Source organism: Ambystoma mexicanum, chromosome 9, assembly GCF_040938575.1.
Source record: "Ambystoma mexicanum isolate Mex_15411 chromosome 9, UKY_AmexF1_1, whole genome shotgun sequence".
Lineage (NCBI taxonomy): Eukaryota > Metazoa > Chordata > Amphibia > Caudata > Ambystomatidae > Ambystoma > Ambystoma mexicanum.
Genome location: NC_090931.1, coordinates 191958992 through 191983067, shown reverse-complemented (window position 1 = coordinate 191983067; position 24076 = coordinate 191958992). Strand labels below are relative to the sequence as shown.

Sequence of the window (24076 nt, the reverse complement as noted above, 5' to 3'; positions counted from 1 at the left end):
ATAGACCCGAGAACTATGGGGAAAGAGAAAGTGGACTGTGCATTCCAATTCGCCTTACTAGAAAAGGGGGGAGCAAGACCACAATATATTCCATGGCCACACATGGGCCGAGAAAATCTTAAAAATAAGCTTCAAATGCTGACATCGGGAGCCGGAAAGTGGATACATGAGTTAGAGAAAATGACGGGGGGGTGTCACTCTAGCCATAGGGTACATGAAGGGGCTCCTAATTGCTATACTGGGTGAAAGAGCAGACGACGTGTGGAAAAGGGCGGGCTACCCTAGGGTAACCATAACTGACACCTCCCATGATGGAGCGCCATTTAATAACTGTAGGGCAGCACTGTGGAAAGCGCTGCGTACATTATATCTAGACACTTCTAATATGGGAGCTATAATGACTTGGAAAATGAAGGAATCTGAGGATCCGTTGATTTACATCCAAAATTTTCAAGACGTGTGGGTACTCGAAAAGCATGGGTCTTGGACGAAATATATCCCTGTATTCTACCATACATTGTGCCACGGGTTACCAGAACCATTGCAAAAACAGCTCAAGAAATTGGAAGGAATAGAAGCTAAACCATGGGCCGAAATACAATTGACAATCGCGCACTTGTCACGCCGCGCGCTCGCTCGCGGGCGTCACTTACTTGTCCTGGGGTCCCTGGTCCACGGCCGCAGCGGTCTCCTCCTTCATGGAGGCTGTACCCGCAGTGGCGTCTCTCCTCACGCCGACCCGCGGTCCGGATGGGCGCCGTGGACGCCACCATCTTGCGAGGATCTGCGCATGCGCGGATCGTCAGTATTCGACGTCCCGCGCATGCGCAGTGTCGGAACATGCGCTCCAAGCCTCGCTTTGACCCCGGGCCTTAAAAGGGCACCGCATACACAGGGACAACGCGTCTCAACGCGGTTGTTACTGTGTATGCGCTGCTGGAGTCCTGGCGCTAGTTTTCCAGCCCTCCAGTTCCCTGTTCTACCTTTTTCTGCCTAGTCCTGCCTCATCTCCTTATTTCCTTCTTGCTCCCTGGTCCTCCTACCCTTTCTTCCCTGTATTGCTGGTCCCTTGCATGTCCCTGGTTTAGGGTAGGGGAGGTCCTGTCTGGGTTCCTAGTTGAAGTGGGGATCCCCCTGTCTGTACTGCTTTTCCTTGCAGTCTGTTCTCCTTTGCCTGTCTTGTGCCCTGCCGGTACCTGTGCCTTACTGCCTTCTTGGAAGTTCCTGTGTTCAGCTCTGTTATCATCGGTGTATTCATCAAGCCTTCTCAGCCAGTGGAAACACTGTCCCGACGTCACGCAAATTCTGAGAAGTGCCACCCGTGGTGTTGGGAGTTGGTTCAGTGCCGTCCTGTCATATATCGTCAGGAGGGGATTGGGCTAATTTCTCGCGCTACCCATTCATTGGCCATAGATACATCGACATACTGGCAACCTCAACTCCACGGTCTACAGGAAGAAGAGGTAACCCACGATCTCGTGAAGACTCGTTTAACAGATTGAGACGCCTCACCCCCAGTCTCGACATGGACGACATGCAGGAACTACGTGAAGAAATGCGTGCCATGCGTCTTGAAATGACCACTCTCCGCCAGGAGAACAACACCCTCAGACAAGCATTGGACCGGTGTTTGGCTAATCCCGCACAACTTGCTACACCGCCTGAGAACTCCATGGCTTACACTACTCCGATGAAGTATGATGGTGATCCGCGTCGAGTGGCAGAGTTCTGTACCCACTGTCGGATCCATTTCCAATTCAGGTCTACTCATTTTGCTCAAGACAAGGCTAAGATCGGGTATATCCTTGGAAATCTAACCGGAAATGCACTTGCTTGGGCCGCACCTTTGGTCTCTACCAACAGTCCTCTGTTGGGTGATTTTGCTGCCTTCGAGAAAGCCTTTTTGGACGTCTTTAAATCGCCCAATTTGGCAGCCATGGCCAAGAATCAATTAATGGAGATCAAGCAAGGGTCAGGTGACATAATCCACTACATCAGTCGGTTTCGACAATTAGCAACCGATTCACAATGGCCCGAAATCACTCAAAAAACCTTGTTTCGTCGGGGACTACGAGAAGAGTACAAAGACAAACTGCTGCACATTCCGGAGCCAGAAACGTTGCCTGCATTGGTGGAACAAGTCTTACGCATTGACCACAGGTTAACCGAACGACGGAGTGAACGTCGCAGATTTGATAGGTATCAACCAATTCTTCCAGCACAGAATCCCGGACCGGCTGTTTCTACCGATGTGGGTCCAGAACCCATGCAGTTGGGTGCCATCCGAGGTCCGTTGTCCGAGACCGAAAAGAAAAGAAGACGACAGAAAAACTTGTGCATGTATTGCGGTGGTTCTGGCCATTTTCTAGGCACCTGTCCGCTACATCCTCTGAAGAAACAGGAAAACTAACAGGCCCGTTGTTTGAGGCGAAGGCAGCAGCAGGCCGCCTTTCTGAATCTGACCTTCCTCCCATGAACTCAGTACCCTTGTTGATCCTGAAAGTCGGTGTTGCCTGGCTAGGGAAGTGTATTAAAACCTGGGCCCTTCTGGATTGCGGAGCATCCGGCAACTACATCGATGCCTCGTTCGCGATTGCCAATGGGATCCGTTTACATAACAAGGAACGACCAACAGTGGTCGAGGTGATCGATGGTTCTACTTTGTCTTCTGGTCCGGTTTGCCAACAGTCCGATCCCTTGTGGCTCTCTGTGGAAGGGCATCTCGAACGAATCTCATTGGACGTCATCAAGTCTCCCTCATTTCCGGTAGTGCTGGGTTTACCATGGCTGTTGTATCACAATCCCCAGGTCGACTGGACCGCTCGTTCCCTGGTGTTCTCTTCGACACGTTGTCCTCGCGACTGTGTACTTCACAAAACCTTTCCTGCAATTTTGGAGTCCCTCAATCCTGCTGACGTATCTGCTCGTTTATGTGCCACTCAATCGGTTCCTCAAGAATATGCTGGATACCACAAGGCGTTCTCCAAGCCTGAGGACATACCATTACAACCCCATTGGCACTTTGATTGTTCCATTGACGTCCTGCCTGGTGCGATCATTCCCCACGGCAAGATCTATTCGTTGACTCAACTCGAGAAAGGCGTCCTACAGGAGTACATTACGGATTGCCTCAACAAGGGCTACATAGTGCCGTCCAAATCCCCCGCAGGTTTCCCGTTATTCTTCGTCAAGAAGAAAGAGGGCACTTTGCGCCCTTGTATCGACTACCGTCAACTAAACGAGATCACGAGGAAAGACAGGTACCCGTTACCACTCATCCGGGACATCATCGAATCCCTGAAATCCGTACAAATCTTCACCAAGCTGGATCTAAGAGGGGCCTATCACCTGGTGCGGATTAAGAAGGGAGATGAGTGGAAGACGGCCTTCAAAACACCTATTGGTCACTTCGAGTACAGGGTAATGCCGTTTGGACTCTGCAACGCCCCGGCCGTCTTCCAGCGGTTCATGGACGATGTCTTTTCGGACCTTATTGGAATATCTGTATGGGTATACCTTGATGACATTCTGTTTTTTTCTGACACTCGTACTGCACACGTGGCGCATGTTCAGGAAGTCCTCCGTAGACTAATAGACAACGGCCTGTATGCCAAAATTGAAAAATGCCAATTTCATAGGGAAATCATGGAATTTCTGGGTTATGTGATCAGCAACACAGGAGTACAGGTGTATCCCGCAAAACTGCAAGCTATACGAGAATGGAAACCGCCACATGGCGTGAAGTCGCTTCAAAGGTTCTTGGGCTTCGCCAACTTTTATCGACGCTTCATTCCACGCTTTTCTCAACTGGCCAACAGTCTAACCTGCCTGACCAGTACCAAGGTGCCGTTTCTCTGGGACACGCAGGCCGAGGAGGCATTTCTGGGATTGAAAAGATCTTTCATGTCGGCTCCTGTTCTTAGACATCCAGATGATGAAAAGCCATTTGTGGTTGAAACAGACGCTTCGGACTACGCAATTGGTGCGGTCTTACTACAGCAAGATGCAATCACGGGAACAGAGCACCCGGTGGCTTACTACTCAAGGAAATTGTCAGTGAGCGAGAGAAACTATGCGGTGATAGAAAAGGAATTACTAGCGATAAAAGCTGCTTTCGAGGAGTGGCGACATCACTTGCTGGGTGGGAGGTATCCGGTGGTGGTTCGCACGGATCACCGTAATCTACAGTTCCTGCGCTCTTTGCAATGCAGAACCTCCCGTCATGCTCGTTGGGCCTTTTTCTTTTCGCAGTTTGATTTCACCGTCACGTACATTCCTTGTTCCCAGAACACTAAGGCTGATGCCCTGTCTCAGTCTCTGGAAAACAACGTTGAAGGTGCCAAGGAACCGGAACCTCTGATAGCGTCAAAACATTTTCTATCGATGGTGACTCCCCAGCTCCAACAGTTGATAGAGGCCACACGAACGGATCCCTCAAGATCACAGATACTACAACGCGCTGACATCAGAGAACGTGACGGCTTGTTGTTCTTCAAGGATCGTCTGTACGTTCCCACCTTGGAACTCCAGAAAATCGTTCTACAGAATTGCCATGATTCCGTCGTTTGTGGTCACCGTGGAGTTCGCACAACACAAGAACTGGTTGCACGGCAGTACTGGTGGCCTGGATGGGCCACACTGGTAAAGCACTACGTGGACTCCTGCCCTGTATGTGCCCAGACCAAGATTCCTCGCAAAAGGCCCATTGGTCTTCTGAAACCCACGCCTACGCCTCCGTACCCTTGGCATACCATTGCCACGGATTTCATTGTTGACCTGCCCCTGTCTGGTGGTTTCACGTGTATAATGGTGGTGGTGGACTGTTTCACCAAGACTGCTCATTTCTTGCCCTTTCCTAAGCTGCCCACTGCATCCCAGATGGCACGACGTTTTCTACACGAGGTGTATCGTCTTCATGGTCTTCCGGAGAAGATTCTGTCAGACCGGGGGTCTCAATACATCTCTTCCTTTTGGGGCCAACTGTGTCGGCATTTGGACATTCAGCGAGCCCTGAGTTCCGGCTATCATCCGCAGACTAATGGACAGACGGAACGCACCAATCAGACCCTTGAGCAATACCTACGTTGTTATGCCAATGCTACCCAAGACAACTGGTCGGAATGGTTGGACACCGCGGAAGCAGCTTACAACAATGCTGTTCATTCCGCTACCGGACACAGCCCTTTTTTTTGCTCCACTTGTCTTCATCCCAGACTGCTGCCAGTTCATCCTACATCTTCCAGTGCCGAACAACTGCTGATGCCCTGGTGTCCCTGATCCGCGATCAACATCGTCTGGCGGCCAGTACCTTGGCAGTGGCACAAGCACATATGAAGGAGCGGGCTGACAAGAGACGGAGCCCTGAGCCTGTCCTTCATGTTGGGGACATGGTTTGGCTGTCCTCCAAGAATCTACCGGTACGCAACTTACCTGTGAAACTAGCCCCCCGCTTTTTTGGTCCCTTTCGCATCATAGAGCGTATTTCGTCTGTTGCCTTTCGTTTGTGTCTGCCTCGTTCTTGGAGGGTCCATCCTGTCTTTCATGTTTCCCTTTTGAAGCCCTATGTGCCCGATGTTATGGGTCGTACCTGTTCCCGTCCTGCCCCGGTTTTGGTTCGGTGGGTTCCTGAATTTGAGGTGCAGGAGATATGTGATTCACGGATTTGGCGGGGTGCTCTGCAGCTCCTGGTCAGCTGGAAGGGTTATCCTGCTTGTGACCGCACTTGGGAACCGCGCTCCTTCGTGCATGCACCGCGCCTGGTTCGGGACTTCTATCTCCGCTATCCTTGGAAACCCGGTGCTCCGGGGTTGTCTGGGAGGGGGTATGGTGTCACGCCGCGCGCTCGCTCGCGGGCGTCACTTACCTGTCCTGGGGTCCTTGGTCCACGGCCGCAGCGGTCTCCTCCTTCATGGAGGCTGTACCCGCAGTGGCGTCTCTCCTCACGCCGACCCGCGGTCCGGATGGGCGCCGTGGACGCCGCCATCTTGCGAGGATCTGCGCATGCGCGGATCGTCAGTATTCGACGACCCGCGCATGCGCAGTGTCGGAACATGCGTTCCAAGCCTCGCTTTGACCCCGGGCCTTAAAAGGGCACCACATACACAGGGACAACGCGTCTCAACGCGGTTGTTACAGTGTATGCGCTGCTGGAGTCCTGGCGCTCGTTTTCCAGCCCTCCAGTTCCCTGTTCTACCTTTTTCTGCCTAGTCCTGCCTCATCTCCTTATTTCCTTCTTGCTCCCTGGTCCTCCTACCCTTTCTTCCCTGTATTGCTGGTCCCTTGCATGTCCCTGGTTTAGGGTAGGGGAGGTCCTGTCTGGGTTCCTAGTTGAAGTGGGGATCCCCCTGTCTGTACTGCTTTTCTTGCAGTCTGTTCTCCTTTGCCTATCTTGTGCCCTGCCGGTACCTGTGCCTTACTGCCTTCTTGGAAGTTCCTGTGTTCAGCTCTGTTATCATCGGTGTATTCATCAAGCCTTCTCAGCCAGTGGAAACACTGTCCCGACGTCACGCAAATTCTGAGAAGTGCCACCCGTGGCGTTGGGAGTTGGTTCAGTGCCGTCCTGTCTTATATCGTCAGGCGGGGATTGGGCTAATTTCTCGCGCTACCCATTCTTCGGCCATAGATACATCGACATACTGGCAACCTCAACTCCACGGTCTACAGGAAGAAGAGGTAACCCACGATCTCGTGAAGACTCGTTTAACAGCACTATTGTAGATTGCTACAGGAAAAGAATCGGAAAAAGGAGGCAACGCGTAAGGGGGAGGAGGCAAAGCTGGTGCAAAGGAAGCTCTCAAAGTATGCTCTCGAGGGAGCAATGCTCACCAGCCCGGCCGAACCAAGCATACAGCAAGCGACTAACCCCTCGTAGAATAATCAAGGTAGCACAGGATTTTACCCAAGGGGAAGAGGTTTTGGAAATAGAGGATGGCAGAGTAATCAAGGAGGGTTTCGAGGTAACCAAGGAGGGTTTCAGAATGTTCAAGATGGCTTCCAGAACACACAGATAGGCAATCAAACTATGCCAGATGGACAGATGGCCTGACCACCGCCAGTATGTTGGCTGTGTGGAATGACTGGGCACGTGGCGCGCATGTGCAGAAGTCATGGCATGTGGCAAAATAACCAAGGGATGGGGCAGGCATGGCGAATCAATCTGCCATCCCGCAACAGGGCGGTGCACAAAACTACATCATGCAGCAGCAGGCGGCAGGCTTGCAGCAAGGTGTACAGCAAGTGGTTCAACCACCGAACATGGGGAATATGCCACAATGACAACCCCAACAGGCACTGCCGCAGATGGCTCAGGGCAATAATCCCAGAGGGGGAATTAACCCTGGAAATGGGGGAAACCCACAAGTGTACAGTGGACCGAACCTATATATAAAATAGGACAGCTCACGGGAGACTCTGATGTGTTCTATCCTGTCAGTGACACCAGACCCTAATAGGGAATCTAGGGTGAATGTCACCATAGTGGGCAACGACTATTCCTTCCTAGTTGACACGGGTGCAACGCGTTCATACATACGAGAAGGCAAATTTTGCTTGTCCGGCGAGGCCATAGATACCCAGAGTTTCACTGGAGCTCATAGTAGAGTTCCCTTTACAGATGCACTCACAGTCTCAGTGGGAGAGCGCGAAATTAATGTACCTCTATTATATTCACGACAGACCCCAGTAAATATTCTGGGTCGGGCCCTGATGACTAAATTAAACATGACCATCTCGTTTACCGAGGATGGTATAGTATGCTCCACCCCAGGAATGCATTATTCAAACGTATGTGAAATGATCAGAGCATACTCAGGGCATATAGCTGTGAGAGCTATACCGTTAGAACCAGAAGTCTTTGCATATGGCGTGCGGGTGCTCATGGCGGGATTGCCAGGCCTCGCAGACAAAACTATGAGAACCCCTGATGAGTTTCTATTCAGACCAAGAATACCCATGCACGAAGAGGAGGGACAAGTATTTCCCTTGGTAATACAATCTGCCGCAGTGCGAGGAAAAGTGATATCTATTGAAGGATATGACGATGAAGGCAGATTATTGGTGTGCGATTATTGCCATTGAAGAAGGGTATTGAGTGACTGACGTCACTAATGACGATCTGTTCGAAGAACACCCTGACCTAGAAGAGACAAGGGTGGAGGTGAGTCTCATATTTTGGGTCAAAATGATCAAACAAGAGGTGCCACAGAGAATGATGTTGGCACTGGTACACCCAGAATACTTTGGGGACGACATGACCCAAGTGCCTGCCGCAGTATGGACTATAAGGCCCTATGATGTAGGTCTCCTGAAAGGGGCAGGTGAAGTAAAAATCAAACTGAAACCAGGAGCAATTTTACAAGGAGCGCAACAATATCCCATGTCCAGAGAGGCAGATGAAGGAATAGCGAAGACAATCTCCGCCATGATGGAGCAGGGCATCCTAGTGACGTCAGAATCACCTTGCAACACATTGATTTACCCTGTCAAAAAATCAAAAGGAGGATCTTGGCGTTTAATCCAAGATTTATGAGCATTAAATGATATAGTTGAAGCCGAATTCCCTCTAGTCCCTAATCCATCCACAATTCTGTGCAACATACCCACTGAGGCAAAATATTTCACTGTGATCGATTTGAAAAATGCATTCTTCTCAATCCCATTGCACCATGACTCTCAAGACCTAACGTCTTTTACTTCCAGACAAATGCGCCTGAAAAGTACGAGGTTGCCACAGGGCTACTGTGAGTCTCCATCCATTTTCAACAGATTCCTGCAGATGGACCTAAGCAATATTGCGGTGAACAGTGTTGTTTTGCAGTATGTAGATGACATTCTGATCTGCAGCACCACTGAAGAGCAATGCAGGCATGGCTCTGTGCAGCTATTGACTGTACTGGCTGAGAAGGGATACAAAGTTGATAAGGAGAAGTTGCATTACTGTCAGACAGAATTTTTGTACATAGGCCAACTGATCTCTCATGAAGGGAAAAAGGTAACCCCAGAAAGGGCTGAAGCCATCATGAACACGGCCAAGCCATTCACAATAAAACAGATCCAAAGCTTTTTAGGCCTGTTCAATTATGTCAGAGCATGGGTCTTTGACTACAGCTCATACACCAAGCCCCTGCTTCAGGCCCTAAAAAAGGCCCGGACAACGAGGGAAGATATCGAATGGACTGAGGCAATGGAAAAGGGGTTTACAGAACTCAAGGGGGGCAATTTGTAAAGCCCCAGTCCTTAGGATTCCTAATTATGCAGAGGAATTCTACCTGTTCTCACACTCCGATGGTAATTTTATGACGGCAGTGCTTCGCATCGAACCTCGCTGGGATACAAGCCCCTAGCATATTACAGCGGGAATCTGGACCCAGTCATGAAGGGCCACTTCCCATGCAAACAAAACCTAGCTGCTGCCGCATTCGCTATTGAAAAGGCATCATCCATTGTGATGGGATGCTCCATGACATTGTATGTTGAGCACTCACTGTTTGCCATACTAGAAAAGCCAAAAGGCACACTAACATCTCAGAGAGCATCGGCCTATGAAGTGATCATCTCTAATCCATTGATCAAAATAGTGTGATGTAAAAGTGTGAACCCTGCTACATTCATAGCTGAACCAGTCACAGAGGGAGAACCTATACACGACTGTGCGAACAATGAGGAATTCTATGATGAGATCCCCAGGGTAAAAGAGTGGCATACAGGTGTTGCTGTGATAAAACACCTAGCGAATGGGGAGTTTCGAGTACTCGTTAGTGCACGAATACCATCTCATTAGTCGGCACAAGCTGCAGAGCTGTTGGCATTGATAATCGCCATTGAGAATCATGAGACCAGGAAGTGACGGTGCACAGTGACTCCGCCTATGTGACATCCACAGTGCACGCAGGCTTAGCGCGCTGGAAAAGGAGGGGCTACCTCCGAGCAGACGGCACACCAGTGCAACATGCAGTCTTATTGGACAGGCTGATAAAAACACTACATCTCCCAGTGGGCATAGCGGTCGTGAAATGCGCCGCTCATACCAAGGGGACAGATTTCGTTTCACGCGGAAATCATGAAGTGGACACAGAAGCCAAGCGCATGGCATCCAAGACTGAAACAATCATGGACATGGAGGTGGCACGTACCCATGAACGAATGATGGTAGCGCGAGCCACACCGGAGGCCTATAGCAATATGGGGCTAACCCAGCTAATGGAGCTCCAGTGGGAGGCACCACAAGAGGAGAAGAATTTATGGAAGCATCGAGGGTGTTCTCTAAACCCCTCTGACGGCCTGTGGAGGCAAGACAGCACTGGTAAACCAGTAATGCCTGTCGCCCTCCTAAAGGTAGCATTAGAACAACTGCACTACCCCATCCACATGACAAAAGAAAATCTTGCTGCAACGCCCGCAGAAGACTGGTTCACGCCGAATTTAGCGGAACATGTTGCATTTTTCATGGTGAACTGCATTATCTGCCAGCAATTCACCACTGGGCACACATTAAAAGTAGTGAGAGGAATCATTCCCAGACCAAATGGACCATTCCAGCACTTACATATCGACTACGTCGACATGATTCAAGTGTGCAAAGGGTACATGTATTTAATTGTGGTGGTGTTTCCCTTCTCTAGATGAATAGAAGCAGGCCCCTGTACACACCCCGACGCTGCCTGTGCTGCTAAGTTCCTAGATGGGGGTGTGCGAGATAATGAGATCAGATAATGGGGCCCACTTTGTAAATTCAGTGTTCAAACAGATTAGTTCATTGCTTGGTATAAAGCATAAGTTCTCGTCGGTGTATCATCCAGAGGGGAATGGGATATGTGAACGATCAACGGCTTGCTTAAAGAGAGGATAGCCAAGTTGAAGCTCACATTAAAAAAGGGATGGCTGCACTGCCTACCACTGGCATTATATGCACTTCAGAACCAACCAGGCTCCGATCATCACCTCAGGCCGCACGAGATAGTTACAGGCAGAAGGATGAGGACCCCTCTAACCCCCAAAGATAGAGCTAGTTGTGATGCCCAGCCGACTAGGGAGACTTTGGGAACAGAGATGCAAAAGTACCTGAACTGTTTGACATCCAGTGCCTCTGTCATTTCAGGCCAACTGCAGCGACGGGGAAAAGGGGGTGGCGCAGCACAAAACACAGCAGGAAGTGCTGAAGCAGACAACGAACAAGGTGTACATGCGCCCCTCGTCTTCCCTGGTGACAGTGTTTTGGTGAAGAACTTCACCAGGAAAAGGTGGGACGAGCCAAGATGTAATGGCCCTTTCATTATAGAGGACTGCACCCCCTTCACCGTCAAGCTCCAGGGCAGAAGGGCATGGATCTTTATAAATGACATTAAACCCTACATAGGAGAGAGCCCTCCTGCTGCATCCAACTGCAAAGAAACCGCAGACAACGGGGAAGAACCTCAGCACGTGCAGACAAGATCCATGGCGAGGAAGAAGGACGCATGAAAACCAAGACAAAGAACCCGAATGAAAGTGTGGCATAGAACTGGACAGGTTCCCCAAGCAAAGAGGGATACGGACATAACAAACACTCTGTACATCCCAGATGCAGGGTAAAGAGAAGCACATCCAAAGCCACAACAACATTGATAAAATGAACTGTTGAAAGCACGACATGCCCAAAGTGACACAAAGAATCAAGACTCTGATAGACTGTAAACAAACTATTCTCCGAGAGTGTGACACAGTATCCTGAAGCATCCAGTATCAAGACTTTGTGCACAGAATTTATGGTACACCCCGCTGAACTCTCAAATGGGATGTGCAAACCTATCTCCAATTCGTGGTGCTAGAATACCCATCACTCATAGGGAGAGGAGCCAGTGTCACAGACTTTATCCAAGATCCGGCCAACAAGAAAATAATCTGGCAATTACTGACTGTCATCACGGAAGCCTTCATTGTACTATCAGAGTACGGTGATAAGGGTACAGATGCTTCCACCACAAGTGATCATTGATGAATTTACATATACCCTATTTTTCTGCATCATAGAGGAATGCCCAGGACTCGTCGGGAGATCCACAGATACCCTAACCTTCATCAGAGATCCAAGAAACAACGAGTTCCTGAACCAAGTGTGGTACAGATTAAATTACGTGGTTGTAATCCACGCAGCAGGAAAGTGTAAAAACTGTTCACGTCAAAAGAAAGGATTGTGATCAGGACCCAGCAAACAAGGCAGATGTCCCTGACTCCCGCAGAAACCCAGGCAGCCCACAATGTCATGCTCAGACTAGTCACAGACTATCCTGAAATGGTAGGAAGGCCTGCAGATGTTGACGTCATCACCTTCCTTAGAAATCCGGCCAACGCCCCACACATGGGCACACTTCTCCATAGCATAATACTCCAAGTGGAACTGTCCAACTTCTAGTGAGAATTCCTAAGGAGATTCCAGTGAGACCTTTAGCCGAGGGACAGATCGAGGAGACAAAGACTGTTCACGATGCAAGAAAGGCCTGTGATCTAGAGGCTAGAAAATCAGAGCAAATGTCATTAACACCAGAAGACAACCAATATGCATACCGTGTTTTCTTCCACCTCATTGAAAATCTTCCAGAACTAGTGGGTAGACCCAGCAATGTTGACATACCCGCATTCCTCCGAGATCCAGCAAAAAAACGCACAATTAAACAGGCTCCTGAGGGCTATCATAGCGCAACTAAGAAGCAGTTATGGACATCCACTGCTGAAAAGAGGCTTAGAAGGAGAAAATCCAAAATAGAACTTTGTCGTCATTGTTTCACCGTGGAGCAGATAGAGAAAAGAGACTGTTCCTCAACTTGTCCCCGAGAGACCGAACGAAAGGAGCAGACACAAGAACTTCGCCATCGTATTTTTTCTTTTCTGCATCCTTCTCATTTTTTCTATTTTTTCATATATTGACTTCTGCTTTTATTTTTGTTCCTGTTGGTACAGCATCTTATTTTTGCGATTTTGACTCGTTTTCTATTTGTCCATATTTTTTTTTTGTTCTTATTTTTACAACTTTATTTTTGTACGATTAGCTCATTGTTTCCTATTTTGCCACACGTTCGCTTTTATTTTTATTTTTATTTTTTCAGCATTCCATTTTTTGTGTAATTTGTAGCAGTCCTTTCAGTTCTTCTTTCACATTGAACTGTCACCAGCATGTCCACAGGACCAAGGCAAATTCGAGGCATCCACTGGGACCTCACCTACATTAGATACGCATAAATAAATGTGATGTATCAGAAATGCTAGCCTAACCCTTTTCCTTAAATCTAGCACAGGAACTGTACTGAGGACCCAGAGGCTAACGTCGTCACTCACGTGAGGGGGGACATTGGGGAAGCACTCGTCCCTCTAACAGTAACAAACTCTCGAAATACGAGACCAGAGCAAAAGAAGGAATAAATAACTGACTATGAACTCATTCGAAATGGGGGCCCAGAACAGTAACTTGGTTTTACCCCCAGCAGAAGGGCGCCCCGCTTTCCTGGAAGAAAATGCTGCAAACTTTCACTCAGAACGATTATGTGCATATGTACAGTCATCATCATTTTTTTTCTATTATTAACAATCAGAACTGCTTTCTTTATTGGTGCACGAAGTGTCCCCCTATCAGTACACCCACTGGATAACGAACGTCAGGGGCCTACAAGAGCAACCAGACCCTATATAGTGATTCCATTTCCAAGAAAAGCTAATGATGAAGCAAATTACTTAAATATGAATGTAATTAGCAGCGATACGTACACACATGAGGTGATGAATGAGAGAAAAAGCTAGAGACAGGGTCAGCACAGAATGAATGATAATGTAGCACTGGCCACGGCACGCACCCACACACAGAATGCACACAAACAAGGGCAAATGTCAACGGCTACAAGGCCTCCAACGAAGGCAGCAGAAAAGGAGAGACTGCCTGCCGAACATTCAATTCCAGAGAATAGTGGAGATAACCAAGAAAAGCCAAGTGAATTACCAAAGATGGAGGAAATAGCAAAATCCCTCAAAAGAACAGAAGTGGCCACGAAAGAACTCACAGAGAAGACACACATGCTAATAGAGTATTTGTTCCCATTCATAGTCCAAGCAAAGAAGCTGCACGAGGAGCTGAAAAACAGAACTATAGAAACTATAACTGCAAGCACACCTGCTCCAACGCAAGGAACAAGCCGCAGGCCTACAACACAGCCACAAGTTGGGAGGTTGATGAACCAATGGTGGTTACAGGAAGTTTATGGCAGACTGCAAAAGGGAAGGAAAGGAAGCAAAAATCCTCCTCCTACCACAGCGATGCAGTCGAGGCAGCCTGCTCCATTGAGATACCCAAAATGGAAAAGCAGCATAGATGCATACAGAGACTTAGTCATAGCAAACTACAGAAGAACGCTGAGAATCAAGAGAAGCCCGCATGAAGATAACAATGAACTTAATGACTAACTGGACAGCACAGCCCATCTCGGAAACAACATATGGTACCAACACATGAAGGAAGTAGGACGAAGGCAGTCAGAAGGAGAATGCTTCGTCTGTGCACTCCTACTATACAGCATGGGAAAATCCAAGATCTTCGTGGCTCGTAGAAATTGATGTCCCTACAGCACACTGTATGTCACATGTAGAAATGTGCAATACCAGAGGACAATTTATGGGAAGAGACGCCTCATTGATATGGGCCAACGAAAAGGATTACCCGGATGAAGATGGCTACATCCAGGACATTAAAACAAAAAACCGAGCGCACACCAGAAATCATGTGATCAGGTACGAAAACCCTGGCGTCAAAGGATCAAGTATAAGATGGGAAATAAACCCAAGACTGAACGTTCAAGGAAAAACTGCAGAGGAGGCTCAGATCTGGAAGAACAGAGGCCAAATGCAGATCTGGGGCTCAGTGGTCTCCCCAGATGGATGGGAAGACGGAGTAGTAATCTGCCGAGCGTGGATGGTCCTTGGAGCCTGCAAGGATGCAATAGAGAATTCACAGAGGTTATGCAAACCTCTGTGGCCAAAGCTAGTAAAGTTACTAACATGGGTCGAAGATAGAGGGGAACTCCTGCAGATAGTGCCACTGGAGAGCCCGAAACTATGCTTCAGAAACAATGGCACAAGGAAGATGGGAGAGAATCAAAACTGCGGACGAATCTTTGAAGCTCCAGGAATGACACAAGGAACGACAGTTATTATGGACCATTACTGGGCGTGTGGATCCAAGGCATACATAAGGCTGCCGAAACACTGGGGAGGCATATGCACACTAGTGAACGGCCTCGTTCCCGCACTAGTGATTCCTAAGAATGACCTAAAATTGGACAGTTTCCCAAAAGCAGATGCTCATCTAAGAAGAAGAAGCTCTGTGGAACTGGTATCCAGGATGAAGAGGGAAAATTACTTTTCTCCCAAATCAGAAGAGGCATTCCATGCAATCCCGTACGAACACAGGCTGTTCAGCCTCACCTCAACAGTATTCACAACACTACTCCTGCCCCACATCCAAGTCGGAGTGAATGCTAAATGGTTACAGATAACCAGATGGGAGTTATTGCAGACCATCAATACCACTATAAAAGGATTCAACGCGATCAAAGAAGAGCTGAGAGCAATCAGACTGATGACCCTCCAAAACAGATATGTGCTTGACATGATCACAGCAATGGATGGAGGTGTTTGTGCAAAATCAGAGAATCATGTTGCACATTTGTACCATCACACGATGAAGAAAACGGAACCCTAACAGAGGCCATAAGCATGCTGGCAAGCCTGAAAAATCAGATGATCGATGAAGGTGACGAAGTAGACGATGACAGCTGGTTTGGAGACCTATTCTCATGGGTCCCACAATGGATGGCAGATATATTCAAGTTTCTGGGAGCTCTACTAGCAATGGTATTGCTAGGATTCTGTGTTATCAAGATAATTATTACACAGTGCCAGAAAACTGCAAGGAAAGCCATAGGGATGAAAACAATGATTGATGTTGAAACAGGATGGAAGCCCAGAGACCTGACTGATGAAGAAATAAGAGACTTTGTGAAAGCCAGCTAATTTGTGCCAGACGAAACAAAGTTCACATACCCAAAGAAACGAAGAAGGTATGAAGGAAAATGGATCTATTGCAGTCCAAACGGACAATGCCAGCTAATGGACTGGAACATAGATGAACATGTGAAGACAGCAGGAAGTCTGAAAGGCGTGATACAATATGGACTCCAAAGACGCACATGTTCACAACAGCATGTGCCAACCCTGAAGACGAGGAACAAAATACTGAAGAATCAAAGTAAACAGAGATGAAAAATGAAGCAGAAGTGGTCGATGAACCGACTAGAGGGGGGAATGTAAAGGAGGTTCCAGATATGACATGCACCTCTGCCCCCCATTTCGAGCTACCAGCAAATGAACCAACAAAGAGCTGCAGTAGGACTCTACCCAGTATACATCAGAAGATCCCTACCGGTTGAAGCACCCATAAGCAGACAACCCTGGGCAGCACGGTACCCTACCAGCCGCTGCTATGAAATGAGGAGTACCTACACACGGTCCACGAAGAGACCCCAAAAGCTTTAATGGAAGGCCAGTGGAAATGACACAAGGGCCTGAACAGATCTGAGAATGAACAAGAGCAGTTATCGGAGATAACACGCCAGTGCGAGTAACTACGAAATTGAATGGAATAGGCACAGAGAGGAGACAATGTTACACTGTGAGGAAACAGTGCTACGAGACAAGATGGAAGCAACCGTCCTGTTAAACGTGTGTAAATAGGCTTGAAACACAAGATGCTAAGAAATCGATATTGATTGCAATGCTTAGTAGAAGATAGAGCGGCAAGCGCCAACCATATATCTACCTCAATAAGGCACAATATACAAGTGCGACTCCATTTTGTAAAAGCAGAAAGGTACCCAGGCAGCCAGATGCCTGACAGGCCAAGTTTCGAAACCCAGCCAAAGGCAAGAGAAGGAGCGGAATCGAAACTCAACAAAGAGCAGCTCATGCCTAGGAAATCGAAGTCAATCAAAGAAGGGGAGGTGAGCGTCAGCTCACAAGACTCCAACTTCAGAGCATACCAGCCTGCCTCATGAAGGTCAAGATAAGGGGGGCCCATGCAGGTGGCTAGGCCGACACAGAATTAAATGCACTAAAAGCTGGAAACTGAAGCAGATTCATGGTGAACTAACACGTGACCAGCCAGACGCGAAGAAGTACCATTGCCTGATGTCATCCAGGACCCGAGGATGCCATAAGTTTTCCTGATAAGAGAATACAGTTTTGAGGCCATCCTTAGCCAACTAATTGACACGTTGCCCTAAAACACTGATTGGTGGAAGGGAGGTAGGGTGAAACCTGGGACACCAGGCACAGGGGGTGTCCATTCTGCATGCTGCTAATTAAAAGTGGAAATTTATGTCTAGCGGTGTAACCTGCCCAATCACAATGGACCAAGTTATCTGGAGTCCTATAGATATTGTAACCAATAGGACGTCGTAGTTATAGTGACGTCTATCACGCATGATGTAGAGGGATGGGCGTAGACACCCACCCGATAAGAGTTATCCAATCCGCATGCCCTACTATCATATACAGATATAACACCTATACTTAAGTTACCTTTCCTAACAAATTATATAGCATGTCGAGTTCTGTGAAGTTAGACATTGCCTATAAGAATCTCTGTTCAATTGAAGTTCGTGGAAGTCGGAGCGAGACTGGTGATCGCATTACAGCTGATTCCCATTTGTTTCCCTGTTTGATGTATGTATCATTAAACAGACTTCCCTTTGCCAAACTACTGAGTCCTCGTTATTGAGTCGTGTTGGGGTAAGTGAATCCTGCACCCCCTGTCCTCACATGGTGCAGCTATCTTGTCTTACAAGTTCTAGAGGGTGAGTGCTGACCAATGGGCCCGTCAGCGAATTTCTCTCCTCGTGAACACCAGCAGAGCCTTGGAGATGCCCACGTTGAGTTCCAGCTACTTTGGGCAGCCGCAAGTCCATGCAATGGAAGCTTATTAGTTTGGGCCTTGCAGTGGTGCACGCTCCAGCATGAGAAAACTCTAGCAGCCAACCTCGAGCAGGACAGGTGACTGGTTGGTGCTACCGATCTTAAGGAGGACAGCACTGAGCGGAGGTTTTCCCTGTCGATTAGAAGGCTGAGGTGTGCGATGCAGTGGTTTCTACTGGTTCAATACCATTCACTGGTGCATTCCTCCCTCGGTTGTCTTCTTCGGATCTCTTCTGGTCCAGTGGTCTATTAATGTTCCTGGCTCCAGCTCGCTTCCTTATATCCAGAAAAGGTGCTGGGGGCGACCCCAGCCCTCCAATACGGACACAGGCAACATTCAAATGTGAAGGTGGCTGTCCAATTGGGGATAGCCAGCCTTCCAGAATCTTCTCCAGCAACAGTCTCCTGGAGGAATGTGTATTGGGGTCTGAGCGACCCCTCCCCACTTCCTGCCAGCACACACAAACACAGGGGAACCTTTGTGGGCTTTCTGCAAGAAAACCTCAAAGACGCATGAAAGGAAAGGGCCTTCCTCCACTTGGGAAGGAAGGAAGGACATCTTGGCCAGGACCTAAAATGAGAAGGGGAGCCATTTTGAGGATAGGGTCTCCTATAGTGCATTATCTCGGCTGCAGTAGCCATGAGCAATGCATCTGAAAAATAGAGCAAAAGGTAACAACTGCCACCGATGCCTGGAAATTAACAATATTGTCACTTTCAACAAAGTTAAGGGGATACAAAATGTTCCCACAGCACTCCATGGAGGATAGTGTGTGCTGAAATTGGTATAAGAAAAAAAACACCAGTCACAAAAAGGAGGTGACTACTCCTGTACTGGGTTGCCTGTGATCCCAAAATGACATTAGAATAGGGACCCTAGGGGTCCCTGGAAGCATGCCACCTGTGGTGGTGCTGCCATAGGGAAGCATGAGGCTAAAAAAGGGAGGTCTCCCCTTCAATGGGACTCTTTAAGAGGGGCCTAGTGGACCCAAACCAAAGAACATGCAAGATGGGGGTGAGACAGAAAGGTCTCCCTCACCTCTGGAGTCCGAAAATTATCCTAGGAGTGCAGCAGTAGTCCTGAGACTAGCGGGATGATTTTCAAAAAGAAATGTCTCCCTAACATGCAGCTCTAGTTATTTCCTACTAACAATACCTATCACTTTGCTAGCGCTGGGTGATTCCTCATGATTTCCAACCTCATCTTGGTGTCTTTGTCCCACCACCTCCTCATCTCATTCTGTCTTCCTCCTACCACCACCTGTTGTATCCCGCCACAAGACTTTGGATGTTTTCCTTCTACCACCTCCTCTTGCCTTCCTCCATCCACCGTCTCATATTTTTCTCCTGCAACCACCTGCTTTCTCCCACCTATCATCTTTCCTTATCTTCCTCCTACCAATTCCAGTTATTTCCTACCAATCACCTTCCATTTTCCATCTAACACCTTCTGCTGTCTCATTCCCACCAGCTTCTGTTTGTTTTCTTCAACCCCTCATGTCTCCCGTCTTGACACGCTTTCGTGCCTTTCTTCAAATTCCTTTTCCCCCTTCCTGAATCACCAACTTGCCCCAAACACCGACCACGTCCTTGTTCAAACTCCTTCTGTTCACCTACCTGGAATGCCCATCTTATATTTCAGAAGGTCATCCCCTTCGCCTGGAATGGTGTGATTGCAACATCAATGCATGCTGCTCTCTTTCATTTTCTACTAACACTACCTACCACCTCACTTGCGCTGGGTGCTGCCTCCTCAAGGGCAACGTGTTTGTCTTGGAATCAAGACAACGCAGAGCAACACAGGTTTGAATCCCGGTCCTGTGCTTAGAGACTGGTATTAAGCACGTAATTAAAGATTAATTAATCAATGAAGACACGCTGGCAATGTGATTGGGTACTTGGGAATTCTTTTACCCCCACGGGTGCACGTTTGATTGTATAATTGAAGCAGTGGCTGGACCCTGGCTTTTATAAGCTGGTGTGCCATGTTGGATTTTATATCTGTACGGTATCCAGGCATTGTTTCTAAAACGTAGTTTTGAAACAAATGCATCGGAAAAATGAATTTGTTTTGTAGGTAAAGTTTTTTTTTGTTTTACTTAAATGGGTGTTAAGGGGTAAAAAAACAGAGGTTGGTAGGGACCCCCCCATTAAAAAAAATAATGCATTTTTCAACGCATTTTTATTCGAAACTTTGCCATTCGAAACTATGGCATTCAAAACTATCACTAGGAACCATCTGTACGGGTCTGAGGATGTACGTGAGTGTGCACGGATGGCAGTGGAGCTACTGAACCTCTGCTAAGTGGTTTCATTATTGTTAAATTGGAATGATAGTTTGACCTTCTGACCTATATTTCATTGAGCCTGGGATAGGGCATGGGGTGCAATGCTCCAAAAAGATGTGGCTCTTCTGACAAGACCCTAAAGTGCTAATAGCACTTTTCTACTGCAAGGAAACACTTACAAGAGGTGCTGGGGCTCTACTGCCTTCCGTGCACACTCGCGAGCATCCTCAGACCTGTAGTGATATGAAATCCAAGATGGCAGACCAGCTCCTGAAACCCAGGGTCCAGCCACTGCTTGGATTATACAATCGGACAAACTTGAACCCGTGGTGTTAAAACAAGTTCCAAGCACCCAAACACATTGCAACATCAATGAAGACACACCCACGCAGGCAATCACACCCACCCCAGCCAGGGGGACGACCTGCTGGAATATAAAAGGAACATTCCAGTTAAGTGAACATAATATTGGTGTTAGTCTTTGTTTCTTCTTTGTCAGGCCCATCAGTTATGTACTGTATAGCTTAATCAAGCTGCCAATAATTGTTAATCATGTCTAATGTCTTTATGTAACTATCCTCATATGTGAACGTTGCTCAGGACATCCATCTCAATGTCGCTGTCTTCCCTTGAAACCTTCCTCAAGTTGTCACCATTGAGAGGTATATCAAGCATTGTTCTCTTGTTGCTGGTATTTCAGTTGCTATGAACGTTCTGGAGGCACTCATGGCAAAGAGAATTAACGAGCAGACGTAACAGCTCACCCCAGTGGTTTCTTTACCTGCTTTGGTCATGTGTTTGACCCACATGTTATTAGACACTCGAGCAGTGTCAGTGAGATACATATCTAACCCTTTCATGTTTGGGTCAACACTGCGCTTACCTCTCCTTACCGTATCAGCAGTGTTCTCCTGTCCAACTGACACGGTCGCTCCACCTACTTGGGTTAGGGGAATATTAGTAGAGGATGCAGCGGTAGCACTTGCAACAAAGGAGATCCTCCAAAATATAAACACAATAATACCCCTTGGAATAATCATAAACAACAAGATGGCTATATTTTTTATTATTTCACCCATTTGTACCTGTGTTGCTGATCCTCCTGCAGCCTGTAGATATAGTTGCCCACCTGAAATGTGTGAAGAAATGTGTTCTTGTTGTAGTATTGTAAGCAACTCTGAAACCCTGCATACCAAATAATCACATAAAGCAAATGCAAACACTTCTTCCCACACTTTTTGTACTTATGTGTCTCTCAGCGTAGTAAGGATAGGGGGATTGCTTTGTTCAAGCTGTGGGTATGTTTGGGCCAAATACTCTATAAAGGCAAGGTAGTATACTCCAGGGGGTCGTGCTCAGAATCTACTGGGTCTCCTTACGGAGTGGACAAATTGGTTTGAGAAAGTGTCTGGGTGGTGGGCAGCGGGCAACATGAAAAATCATCAACAATTAAATCGGCTTGCTCGTGGAAGGTATGTAGAAAATAAAATAACAGACAGTGTATCCTCATTCCAAGTCGATGAGCGGTCCAATCTCTAGCTCTGCTGCCTGAGAGTAACCATTGGGTGTCCTCCACTCGGCCGCGTATGCTCAAAGATCGCTTGTAGCTCTTTCAGTTGCTGAACGTTGGCCCTGTCAAGAACGTTGCCAGGTGAGGCCGCTGGTTTGTAGGGCTTGATGTCCAGGAGGTGGTTCCAGACCAACTTCCCCTCTAGTTTGACAGCACAGTCTGTCACCTTTTCTACAATGTGATGACCTGTGAATTGTGGCGCATTCCAGCGTCTAACAAAGTTCCTTAAAAGTATGATGTCCCCTACATTCACTGTTTTTTTTAAGTCCAGAGTCTTGTGGTGGGTTGTTTCAGTTGCTTTCTCTGCCGTCTTCTGCCCCCCCCCCCAGTGTGGTTTCTGGTGAGAAATGGGAGGTGATAGCAATCAAGGATTTCTTGTCCCAACACATCTGCACTATTCTCACAGTCTTTCAGTGCTCTTTTGGGAGGAGCCAGTGGGAGATGCATGTGCCGTCCTGTCACCACCTCATGGGGCGTTAAATGGTGGTCGGACTCAGGCTTATTGTGCAATGCAAACGGGTGAGAGGTAAGCAGTGTAGCCAATTTTACTTTGTGCTCTGCTGTGTTTTGGCTATGGCCTACTTCAGGAGACCATTCAGGCATTCACACCATCCATTTGTTTGCGGGTGGTACACACAGGCAAACTTGTCTTGAATGCCCAGCAATGTGGTGATGTGCTGGAACATTTCATTGGTGAAGTGAGGGCCATTGTCAGACCGCAGGACCTCACACACGCCCCATCTTGGGAACACTTCCCGACTAAGAATTCAGCCACTCTGAGATAATCAGCATGTGAACAGGGGCCTGCGTCAATCCACCTAGAGAATGGACACGCAACAACTATCATGTAGCAGTAGCCTTGACATACTTGGATCATGTCAACATAGTCGACATGTAAATGCTGGAATCGGCCCACTGACCGAGGTATGGCTCCTCTCACAACTCTCAAGGTATGCCCTGCTGTAAGCCGTTTACACGTCAAACAATTACTGACAAATTTCGCCACGTGTTCTCCCAAATTAGGACAAAACCATGTTTCTCAAATGCAGCAGCAATTACCTCTTTTCCTGTGTGTGTGGGGTGGTGTAATTGTGTCAGTGCAGTGTTGAGTAATGGTAGTGGCATGACCACTTTCCCTGTGTTATTCTGCCACCATAGGGCATCTGTTGGAGGCATTGAACATCCCCTTTCAATCCACAATTCCTTTTCTTCTTTCGGTGCAGCTCCCTGCAATTCCATAATCTATGCTTCTGGCAGTATATTGTACCCCATGTTCTTTGTGCACTATCAAGCATGTGATGCTGCCTCCATTTCTAATAGTTCTCCAAAATATGCTGCACATTTTTCTTCAAAGTCTGCTGCTTCGTTCCCCCTTGAGATATGATCTTCCCCTCTAGTGTGTGCTTGGCACTTCACTATGGCTATATGGCTATCTGTGCTGGGGAATCAATCACTTCAATCAGTTTGCTTAGTAAAAGTGTGTGCTGTACTGGTGTCCCGTCTGCCCTTCTGAATCCTCTCCTGATCCACTATGTCAGTCCTGCGTGTACTGTTGAGGTCACATAAACTGAGTATACTGTCACCTCCTTGTCTCTGCTGTGATCTAATGCTACTATGAGGGCCACTTGTTCTGCTGCTTGTGCTGATTAATGGGATGGTAATTGTGCACTGGCTACTACCTCACTTGTTTCATCTTCTTCCAAGCTCACTACTGCAGTTCCTGTATGTCTGACCCCATCTGTATGGTCAATAGTTGACGACTCGTCAATGTACAGCACGTCTCCCCCCTCCAGTTTGTCCTCATCTACCTTGCGAGTGTCACTGAATGCCTGTATCTTTTCTGCGCAGTCGTGTACATAATCACTCTCTTTTAGGACATCTGCTAGGAAAATTGCGGGTTTGACAAGTCTGCACCTCACTATCTTCAGTGAAGCGTTTGATACTATCACTTCGTACCCTGATGCTCTGTGTGTCGTCATTGTGCTCTCTGGCTTCTGCAGTATCGCAAAGAGGGCATGCTCCACGTAAAGAGTGGTAGTGCGCCCCATCGTTATTGCTGCTGACCTTTCCACTGCGAAGGTGGCAACTGCCGAAACTTGTTCACTCTGGTAGTGTCCCCTGATTACTGGGTCAAGCTTCCCACTGTAGTAGGCTATTGGTTTTTGTCCCATGCTAGTCTTTTGTGTTAGTACTGCTTTCATCACTACGCTGTCAGTGTGTGAGAACAAGA

The 24076-nt window shown here is 47.8% G+C and overlaps 1 protein-coding gene across 2 annotated transcripts in view; it reads left to right on the top strand.

The window, feature by feature from the left end:
• LOC138487861 (uncharacterized) overlaps positions 1 to 24076 on the top strand; it is a 78427-nt gene that overhangs the window by 13432 nt on the left and 40919 nt on the right. Inside the window, exon 2 of one of the 2 annotated variants that reach the window (XM_069614467.1) lies at positions 11096 to 17744. The exons of the other annotated variant lie outside the window; for it this stretch is intronic. Coding sequence (XP_069470568.1) covers positions 14594 to 15718 — 1125 coding nt within the window. The 5' untranslated portion in view covers positions 11096 to 14593 and the 3' untranslated portion in view covers positions 15719 to 17744. Of the gene's footprint in view, positions 1 to 11095; positions 17745 to 24076 lie in introns of those variants that run through there. 2 annotated transcript variants of the gene reach the window in all.